Source organism: Salvia splendens, chromosome 21 (genome assembly GCF_004379255.2).
Source record: "Salvia splendens isolate huo1 chromosome 21, SspV2, whole genome shotgun sequence".
Lineage (NCBI taxonomy): Eukaryota > Viridiplantae > Streptophyta > Magnoliopsida > Lamiales > Lamiaceae > Salvia > Salvia splendens.
In genome coordinates this window covers 24,667,352-24,678,876 of record NC_056052.1, presented here as the reverse complement: position 1 = coordinate 24,678,876, position 11,525 = coordinate 24,667,352, and the positions used below count along the sequence as shown (strand labels likewise).

At 31.7% G+C, this 11,525-nt stretch overlaps 1 protein-coding gene across 1 annotated transcript; it reads left to right on the top strand.

Annotated features, from left to right (window-relative positions):
• The first annotated feature begins 8,345 nt into the window (after positions 1–8,345).
• On the top strand, positions 8,346–10,880 carry LOC121785475 (FCS-Like Zinc finger 10-like). The gene is made up of 3 exons (XM_042183919.1): positions 8,346–8,504; positions 9,289–10,326; positions 10,424–10,880. The coding sequence occupies exons 2-3, from the start codon at positions 9,380–9,382 to the stop codon at positions 10,524–10,526; spliced, it is 1,050 nt and encodes a 349-aa protein (XP_042039853.1). The 5' UTR covers positions 8,346–8,504; positions 9,289–9,379; the 3' UTR covers positions 10,527–10,880.
• The last annotated feature ends 645 nt before the right edge of the window (positions 10,881–11,525 follow it).

The following is an 11,525-nucleotide window of genomic DNA, read 5'->3' as shown; positions in this document are numbered from 1 at the left end:
GGGGGCTAATACGAATTCTGGATAAAATACTTAATGAATGTGCATGACGATGTAAGAAAATAAAGCTTTAGAAATTCAATTAAATTTCCCTAATTTTTTTTTTGTTTATTATCTTGTAATAGATCATTCATTCAATGCTTTAGAAATCTAATTACATGATAATTATAGTAAAATTCAAGATGCAAACTAAATAGTTTATTCGAGGTTAAAATTATCGATGCTTTAAAATAAGTTAGCAACTTGCAACTTGCAACTTAGCACCATATTTAAATTTAATACTACGTCATAAAAACAGACGCAAAAAACTATTATTCTCAAAAATATCAAACAAATATTGCGGTATAATAAGAAACTAGTAGGCAGTAGCATACACTCAAAATGACTCAAACTTCTAATCTACATCTACTTCGTCAAATGTTACCAAAATTGATTAATTATCGTTATCGATAACATGATCTAATGCAAAAATATCTATGATCAATTAAGTATTCGGTGAAACACTGCCTTAAATCTATCCAATTGTGCACTCACTTAATCGAAAATGTCCCAAATAATAAGAAAGTGTACTTAATTAAAGCTCAAACCATCGGTTTTGTATCAAAATAATCATAACTATTTTGTGTCCATATATTGGCCTCCGTAGTTATGAATTAGTTCGTCATTTTTTTAAATATTATTACCTATGTCCCACGGTAGTTGAGTCATTTTGCAATTTCTGTACGTGCCATACTAGTGAAGTCATTTCATTCTCTAGCAAAAGTAGACATATTTCTTCTCTCTCACTTTACTTTCTTCTTTCTTCATTCTTCATTCTTCACTTCTCTGTCTTTTTCATTTCTTACTTTATTCCTCATTTACTCAACTCACTTTACATAATTTTTCTTAAATCGCGTGCTAAAAAGAAACGTCTCCACTACTGTTGAACAGATGGAGTAGAACACAAAACGACACAGTTTGTGTCATGTTGCATAAAAGGTAAAAATTAGAACTATTTACCATTTTGGATTTAATTGAGCTCATAAGGCCATCCACAATAGGAATAGCCCAGCAATAGCCCAGCCATAGCCTAGCCACTGCCACATCATCAGCACTAAAAATCCTCCTGCCACATCATCAAAACAAGCAAATAGCCCAGCAATAGCCCAGCCATAGCCTAGCCACATAATATCCACATCACTATTAACAAATATATACAAAATGAAATAATTAACAATCACACAATATACGAAATTTAATTTACGAGACATATACGGGAAAAATTTAATAATACTATTAAAATTTAAAAAAATACAATAATTTAAAAAAATACATTAATTTTTAAAAAATACAATAATAAAAAATACAATAATAAGATAGAGAGAGTACTCGTTAAAACAAGTGGTGCGAATGAAAATGACGAGCAAAACGCGTATATATAGTGTTTCGGAAAAAAAAAATTTTAATTTCGCGCTAGGCGATCCGGGAGCTGCAATAGCGCCGAGCGGATCTCCCAGCGCACCGCCCAGCGCTGCGCGGTTTCTCTCTCCATTCGTCCGCTGGGCGACTGCAATAGATCGCCCAGCGAACCGCCCAGCGCTGGCGGTCGGCTGGGCTCTATTGTGGATGGTTTAATCAAACTATGAATTAACAATAAGTTTCTGCCAACATACTTCCTTGAGCAAAATAATATTACCAGTAAGTCCAGAGCTTTTGTCGGCAAGGAGCTGAGACATTATTGCATTGAAAAAAAAATAATACTACTACCAATGATATGCTTTGATTAAAATTCCCGCAACCGCACGTGTGAAGGAAAATTAAAATAAATACTATAATCCAACATGGAGTATACTATATGTCTGCTGACGGCAAACAATTTACGAATTAGATCAAAAGACATTTAAAAATGAATAGGGTTTTTTAGAACGGCTATGATGATAAATAATTTTATATTGGAGTACTAATTTAAATGATGGTGGAATTTTTCGTAACTTGTGATAAGATATTCTTTCGAGTAAAATAGTGGGGGAAATGAAAAAGGGATTTTAATTTGTAGATTAGTGTTATGCCAGTGTACGCTTGTCTGTCACATGCAGAACAATTCATATATAAAACCCAATTGTAGATTATTGCTCATGCATTCTTTATTATATTGTGCTTTATTATCTTATAAAATATGCTCTTCATTCAACCTATTCAGCAACTATTTTGTCAGAGTTATAAAAGCCGTGTGAAATTAATTTATAATAAAAATATGGAAGTTTGGAACGAAAGTTCATGAAATGCACCTAGAACTTTCAATTTGGAAATTTGGGGGTCTCTCCATTTGATAAAAAACGAACCTAAATTTCATGATTGATCCATGCTATATTAGATAAATACTATAGGATGTAGGCATTCGAAATATATGTTGTATGAACACAAAAATAAATACAGTAGTACTTTACTATATTTTCTGTGTGTAATATATGGCCCACTGCATTTTTGAACTGGATAACTTGAAATAAAATAGTACTCCTATCAAAATGTTATGTGAACGCAACATTTTATAGCCCATTTTAAATTCTGACTGTATAGTATAGTATTCGTTGCACAGTGTTTTAAAGCTACATTCTATTAATAAATATATAAAAGTCTGTAGTTAATTAAAAATGAAAATAAACACTCTCATCTCAGCTCCATGTATGGATAATCTAAAATGAGTAAATAACTTGTATATTAAATTAATTTTTGCTCTCTGTGCATGAAATATTGACTCAATTTGTCATTTGAAACGTCTAAAAAAAGACTTTTTATTAATAAATGGATCTCACACTTTATTCATATTCCGTTATAAAATTAATATATAAAATAAAACTTACATTCCATTCATTTTTTCTGGTATCAAAATAGTCGATTTTCTTATATCAAATAAACATAGATGGACGGATACATTATTACTGTGTAGTAGAACTTAGTCAACTTACTCCGTTTGTTCCATAGATTTACATCTCATATAAATAGTTCATATCTATTAATAATAATTTTTTATCCTTTACTGTTATTTTATTATTTATAAATTTTACTCCCTCCGTCCCGCACTACTTGCACTTATTTCCTTTTTGGGTGTCCCAAGTTACTTGCACTCTTTTCATTTTTAGTAAAAATTTTCACCTACAGCCGTCATTTTTGACTTTCCTATACACTCATTCCTTAATCTCCGTGCCGAAAAGGAAAGGGGCGAGTAGCCCAAGACGGAGGGAGTATTATCTAACTATTATTTTAACTATTTTTTCTCATTCTCTAATATTTCATTCAAGTAGTAAAGAGTAGCAGTACTGCAGTAGTAAAGAGATTGGTACAACAACGAAATAATGACACTCCTCTAATCTAACCATGGTTAAGTGAAGCTAACCTGGAGATGAAGTGGCATGCGTGGAGCTGAAAATAACGGAGGGTAGCTAACGGCGGCAGGTAATGCCGTCAGATGTCGGTGTGAGAGGAAACCTCAATTTTAATGTGGATGCGGAGTCAAGATCCGTTAGTCGTAGTAAATACAGTAATAAACATAAATTACTTCTAATTGCACTAATTACAATCAATGGTCATAAATTCACTCATTCGTCTCAATTAAATACCTGTGCAAATATATACTCCATATGTTATAACAGCCTCACTAATAATTTCTAAACTTATTGTATTTTTAAAATTTCTTTTTAAAGGGAAAATTTGAGAAACACAATAAACCTTCATGAATTTTGCTTTCCAACTACTTCTCTACCATTCTATAATTGTTGAATAATAATTTACAGTATATTTTCTTAATAGGAGTATCTTAGAGCAAGAGTAACCCATACTTTCCAATAAATTTCTATTTTACTTTTTTATTATTATTCATTTTATAAAATTATATAATAATATAAATAATAAAATTTCTTTATCAAGAATTATAGAGTTTTAAAATTATAAATACCAAAACTTACATAATTATTTTTTCTAAAAAATACAATAATGAAACATAATAAATTATATAATTAAAATTTTAACTTCTACTATTAAAAAAATTTAATTTTGCATTAAAAATTTATTAAAATACAAGTGATTTAAACTATAATTTTTATTTTTTCTAAAAAAAACGTCTTGCTAATTCATACCGCTTCCAATATGTAATCAGACCCTCCTCAAACCGTGTCTCATACTCTCACACCTCCTCAAAGCATCAGCAATGGTGGACGTCCACGCGGAATTCCCACCGGCGTGCGGGAATTCCGTGGCGGACGTCCGCCATTGTGCGTCCCTTCCTCGGATACGAAATTCCGCGAAGGAATTCACAGTTCCGCGGGGAATTCTGTGCGGACGTCCGTCATTGCGTTGACGCACGCGGAATCCCGCTTAATGCATTAAATATTTTTTTTTCAGTTCCTATATATACATCCCGTTGAACTTCATTTCATTCACATCACTTGATGTGGGGGTGGACATTATTGAAATGTATTTTTTAATGGAATATTTTTCCCTATTTGTGTCGACTATTTAATTCCGTAAATTTCTTACTTCCGGAAATTGTTTAATTTGTGAATTTGTAAATTTTTTTAGTGTGGGAATTTCTGCGGGGAATTCCGTCACTGTGTAGAATTCCATATGACGTGGCAGTGCAGTGGGAGGTACGTATGACGTGGCAGGAGGTGTTTTTTAGAATTTTGCGGGGAATTCCGCCGGGAATTCCGCACCACTGCTAATGCTCTCAGAGGTACTAGACTCAGCCCCGTACCCACCTGCAACGGGTGGTGCCGTGGACGCATCTCTCCAAGCCAGGGGCGGACCTACATATAAATGGGGTAGGGCTTTAGCCCCTAATGAATCTTTTAAAAAAAATTCTATTATAAAGTTTCAAAATGTATCCATATTTTACACCTATTATATTATAAAAGCCCCTATTGATAATCTAAATTACTTGAAAATTTATTTTTAAATAAAATTTTGAAAATTTAGCCCCTACTCGTATTTATTTCTGCGTCCGCCCCTGTTCCAAGCGATCCACTGCCTCCCAATCTTCAAAACACTTGTTACCCAACTCTTATAACACAAATCACCCTAAAAAAATAAAACCAAAAGGAGAAAATGAAATAAATATCTATTTAAATTTCACGTGTGCCCCCTTAAATTTAAGATGATAACAAATTTATTGGAATAAAAATAGATATGGCGTACACGTCTTTTTCTGGACAAAATTATTAATATTGTTAGCTGTCTATTAATTTTTCTTTTAGATATTCCCTGCCCCACAGGTAATTAAATAAATGAGTTTCTATTAAAGTAAAAGGTTAGAAAAATAAAATAAAATAAAATAAAATAAAATAAAATAAAAATAAAAAATAAAATTCTTGGAGTAGATGACGTTGAGGTGGACTTTAAGAAAAGAAAAAGCATTGTTTAAAAGGGTTAAAGCGGCAAGATAGAATAAAAAAAAATACTGCAATATACAGAAAACGGGACCTAGTTTTTGTCGTCTTGCGATGAATCATCACCCCTTAAAGTGAAACACACACACAAAAATAAAATACTAATAAAAACTCTGACTCCCTTTACAGAGAATGAATATATTAAAATACAAACATTGTACTATAATATACTCCGCCTAAAATAAAGCTTCAATTATTGTTTTTCACCTAAATATGACGTACGTGTAAATTTGACGAATACGTTGCCAATAAATACCCCAATTTTGATAAGATTTTTAAAAATTATTTGATTTTATGATAAAATATAAAAAAAATCAATAGAATGTAAATCTTACTCCTATATAATTAATTTTATAATAGTACATAAGTATAATAAGTTAGTGAAATGTATAATGTAGAATAAAAGTGAAATGAGATATTTATTAATAGATAATTGAAAAAGTAAAAAATAAGACATTTAATAGCAGACTAAATACTTATATAATACTAGCATTTCAACAACAATTCTACGAGTTGTGTTTGATTTTGTTGATTTTAGCTATCTCATGAGATGCATGGCATTCAAAACAATGACATTTTTATGATAAACTGTTAGTAGTACTATTTAATTTTATCGTAATATTTCGAATGTCGCTCATTCTACACTTCAACCCAACGCAAATGTGATTAGATGGTTTGAAATAATAATAATAATAATAATAATAATAATAATAATAATAAAAATAAAAATAATAATAATAATAATAATAATAAAGGCAGCGTCGGTTTTTTTTTTCTACATTAAAATGTAAGAGGCATTAATACGAGTTGATTAGCTGTGAATAGGAGACACGTAATAATCATTAAATTGGCTAAATCTCAACATACGTGTAATTAACACAGTTTTCGCTACCTAACATTTTAAAAAAGGAAAAATCATATGTCGAGTTACAGATTTTTAGCTTTATGATTGTTTAAAAATTTAATTATAACTACTGATATTTTAAGATATTACTATTATCAAGATCCTGTATCTAATTATAATATTCTAAAAAAGGTACATATCATACATTAGCACTACTATATCGCTAGAGATATATAAAGAATAATATGCAACACAGTGAAACACACATTGAATTGAGTATTAGTAGTACTAGAACTTGGTATAATATGGTTGGAAATGTCATCATATATATAATATACTCCATATATACTAATTAAACATTAATAAATACTCACTCCATTTTATAATAATAGAGTCATTTTTCCATTTTGATATGTTCCATAGTAATAGAGTCATTTCATTTTTTTAATAAAAATCAACACATTTTTCCATATCTACTTTACTCTCTCTTACTTTTTTTCTCTTTTCATCTCTCTACCTTTTTCATTTTTCACTTCATTATCCTTACTTAACGGGAATGGATCCCCTGCTATGGTGGGAACACAGCAGGGACGGCTGTGCCCAAAAAACGTCGTAGTTTAGTTTTTTGCTACAGAATTTTTTTTTCAATTAAGTTTTCAATCGTAGACTTAGTAATTCAAGTCAATTGCACTACTCTACCGTCCACACTCCACGCCGCCACTAATGAAATTATTTAATAATTTATTGAATAGTGAATTTACTTATATACTATAATAATACTACTCCACTTTGTTGAATAAGTAATACTTTTTTAGTAATTAAAATTTTATCATTTGAAATTATTTTAACTAATACTATTATTATAAATTAATGTAATATCAATAGATTATTATTTAAAATCATAACTAAGAGCTTATTTATTGCAACAGGAAGTTTCAATTTCAATTCTAATTTATTTTTGGCTAAAAATTTATTAATTTTGAAAACTCAATTTTTATTTAAATTTAGGGTAGTTGTTATTAAATCATAATTGTTTGCTTAATTTTGGCTGATTCCATAACTTTGAAACTCGAACATAACATTTCATTTTTCTCAATTTTCACATGATGGTTAAAATTGAAACTAATATGATAAAATTTAAAATATGATACAGCAATAAAACCACGTCATTTTTTATATATCATCATATTTTAATTAACACTCCAAATATAATGACATCGTTTTATCAAAAGAAAATGTCCGATTTTTGTTTTATTATATTTGATTTTGTCATATTAGTTTCTATTTTGAGAAATGTGAGACAATCAAGAAAAATTTAAAAGTTATGATTTTATATTTCAATTTATGAAATTAATAATAAGTCAATAAAAATTATGATTTAATTAATAATTATCTCTTAATTTTTTATCTCAAAATTAAATACTAAATTACATTAAAAATAATTTAAAGAACAATGCAAAGGGAGTTTCAATTATTTTTTAAAATTAATTTTTAGCGTAATAGTGATTGTGACTTTTAAATATAAAATGACTTTCTGAATTTGATAAATATTTAGTTAAAATAAATTATAACTAGAATTGATTACTCCCAAGATAAGATCAACTATAATTAATATATAAATATTACATAATTTGTCATGGTATTAATAGTTGAATACGTAAAATTATAATGAGCATTCAACTGAATGTAAGATTATGAAATTGTAATTAGTAAAATAAATAATCTTTAAATTTTAATGAATATGTCAATGCTAACGAATCGTTATTTAGTGTTGCTTATGTTGAAGCTATATTTGATAAGAGAATTGAAAGCTTAATTAAAAATTTACTGTAGCAAATGAACTAAACTACGTCGTTTTTTGGCACAACAACACTGCTGTGTTCCCACCATAGTTAAGTAAGGAGATCCCCTCCCTTACTTAAGTCACCTACCATAATTTTTCTTAATTTCTGTGACGAAAAGAAACGCCTTCATTACTATAGAATGTATTATTGGTTCGTGCAAAATAACACGTGAGAGAAAAAAGAGAGAGATAGAAATAGTGTCGAGAAAGAGTACAAGAGAAGCTCATTGATTTTTGATATTTGATTTTGATGAGAGAGAGAGAGAGTGAGTACTGTGCAAGGTTCACAACACACACACAAGAAGGATAAAGACAGGAGAAGGGTCTCCATTTATCCTTCACTGCATTGGGGTTTTTTCTCCATCTCACCAAATCTAATTTCTCTCAGTTTCGCGACAAGGTGGGATTTTTTCCCATTCTATTGTTTTGATCACTTCTAATTTTTTCAGTCTGCATTAATATATACAAAAAAAATGGTTGTTGTTGATTGTATCTTTGTTGAGAAAGTCATCAAGTAATTATCTCTAGATTGTTTTCTTCTAGTTCATTGCTTTAATTAGGGCAGTTTACTGGGCTGAATCAATGGATTTCTGAGTTTGGTTGTGTCGAATTCAACATCTACAGCCACAATAATTCCTTTTCCGAGGCGAATTGATCACGAGGTTTTTAGATGTAGATTAATGTTAGGTGTGTTGAGATGAGTAAAAAATGTTAATGCACTTTTTTTTTCCTTTTTGCTACCAACATTTGGATTCATTTTCTTTCTTTGACTCCTCATTACTGTATCTGAGTATCAAGTTGACTCTTTCTCTTTTTCTCAATTATTTCTCACTAATTGTCTGACTTAGTATTTTCTAGGTGAACTTTTGATTATTTTTAATTCAAATCAATACATCATTGTTCTATTTGATTCTGGAAATATCCATTATCTTGAGCTAAAGTCTATTTAAATTCCTTTATTTTTTTAGTTTTGATTTTAAACAATTGTGCCGATTGATTGGTAATTTAAACTGAGTTAGGGTTGTTGTCTTTTTGCCATTATTATTTGTTTGTTGGGTTGATTCTACAATGCAGCTTTTGATTATCATATTATAATTTCCTGTTGTATCTTGGTTCAATCCTGCGTTTATTTATTCATTCGAGAATGGACTAATTTGAGATGGATTCTTGAAATGTGGATACAGGGAGTTGGTCATTTGGTGCATTTGGGAGGTCTAATTTTGTTTTACAAAATTGCTGAGGAAGAGAACTAGATCACAGCAAAAAGTTCAAAACATGAATAACACATTAGTTGATTCTACATCGGAGTCGTATTTTCCCTCTGATGGATCAAATCAGAGGCATAAAGATACCTCCCTTTTGAAGGTTCCTGGCTTGTTTGTGGGATTCAATGCTAAGAGCTCAGATTCTGAGGCAGTAAGAAGCCCCACATCGACTTTAGATTTTAGGATTTTTTCGAGTTTAGGCAATCCCTTTAGGTGTCTAAGAGCACAGAACGAGGGCCACCACAAGAGCTGGGACTGTACCAAAGTAGGTCTAAGCATTATAGATTCCCTCGACCATGAGCTTAATCAGAGTGTTGCTCGGTCATCTGATAATAAGAATATTCTTTTCGGGCGACAGATGAGCGTTAGAAGTCCAACTTTTTGTAGTTCTTTGGAGGCACCTAAGTCACTGCCTAAAGAAGTTGCTATTTTCGCTAAGCCAGCCAATGCTCGGAAGTGCGATTCTGATGTTGTGTTTGAGATTGGGGAGGTCCCGTTCAAGCACGAGGAGGCTTCTGGAAGCATCCGTGCTCGTTCAGTGGATTCTGGAAGGTATGGATCTCACCTGACAGATTTCAGAAACCTCAAGTCCAAGCTTGGGTCCGGCAGCTTTGGTGCTGAGAACTCTGTTCGTTCGGAGTCTGGAGGGGCTGGCGTGAGCCCTAAATTAGGCAACCTAAGTGGGGAGAGGCTGAGTCAGGCTGCTCCACTGGGAAATAGTTTTATTAGTTCCATTCCCGCGAGTGAGATTGAGCTGTCTGAGGATTATACCTGTGTTAGAACTCATGGCTCCAACCCTAAGGTTACACATATCTTTGGTGACTGCATTTTAGGATGTCACAATGATTTTTTGAAGAACAGCGAAGAATTTCTTCCTCCCTATCCATCAGAGGATTTCTTGAAATTCTGTTTTTCTTGCAAGAAGAGGTTGGATGGTGAAGATATCTTCATGTATAGGTTAGCCAGCCTCAACATTCCTTACCATGTTTGTGTTTCTTGTTGGTTATATCTGCATTGCATGATTTTGATGAACCGTGTGATGACTTTTGTGCAGAGGCGAGAAGGCATTTTGCAGCTCAGCTTGCCGCTCACAGGAGATGGAGATCGATGAGAGGGTGGAGGAAACCAACAACCACTCGTCCGAAAACCTCCTCTAGCAGCAGCTTGTTCATGTGGAAACACTGTGGCCATGAATGATTAAACTGTAGCGCAGGTGCTCTCGTCCGTATCGGTCACTTAGAGCTGTTTCTGTATTTGTTTGCGGCCTTGGATGATCATCGAGCGCGTGTGGCCTCGTGCTGGATCTTGTTTCATCTCTCATGGTGATAGTAGTTGTGCAAGAAGCTGTTTTTGGACTTGGAAATTTTCTGTAATAGGAGAAGAAAAGCTGTATTTTGGTGATGTTGTAAAGGGTAGTAGCCCTGTGTGGCTCCCCCAATTTTATCACCTGCCTGATGAATTTTGAATCCATATAAATGGCTTTTCTGACCATAAATTTTGAATTTTACAAACTGTGATGTTTTTTTTAATTGAATTTGTGAACTCTTCTGCAGTTATCACTTTCGGCTAGCAACCGATGACGTAATTTGGAATTTTGGGTGGAGTTAACTGCTAATGTTATATAGATTTAAAAATAAATATAGTACTATGAATTATTTCTTATTAAAAAAAAATCATTTTCTTGTATGTCATGGATTTTAGATGGAATTATTTACCGTACCTCTTCAGTTCCAAGTTCCAAGATAGTTGAGATGTTTTTTCCGCAAAAGATTTAAAAATTTGATGTTTAAAACTAAATTTCGGTAAGGGTTTTGCATTCCACTATTTCAATCCAATTATATTTATTTATAACACTAGTAGAGTATGTTTACTAATTTTGTTCACTCACTCCCTTTATGTATTTTTTAAAAGTCGGATCGAACAAAAGTAAAATTCTATAACAACTCTTATCTCCAACAATATTTTATCTTTGTGTTTCACCATCATCAATCCAAACAATTCTTCTCAAACATGATTTCGGTCTCCTGTATTACTGTTAGCAATACAATTTACTAGACTAGGAGATGGGGATCAAATTTACGATGCATCACATGAAAGAAAACGACTTGTTTAAATGATGTAAATAAGGTTGGTACTACTCTTAACTCTTCAACATT

Excerpts from the sequence above, each read along its gene's own strand:
- LOC121785475 (XM_042183919.1), top strand. The coding sequence starts at position 9,380 with ATGAATAACACATTAGTTGATTCTACATCGGAGTCGTATTTTCCCTCT. Across the intron at positions 10,327-10,423 it reads GAAGATATCTTCATGTATAG|AGGCGAGAAGGCATTTTGCA; the intron begins GTTAGCCAGCCT and ends ACTTTTGTGCAG.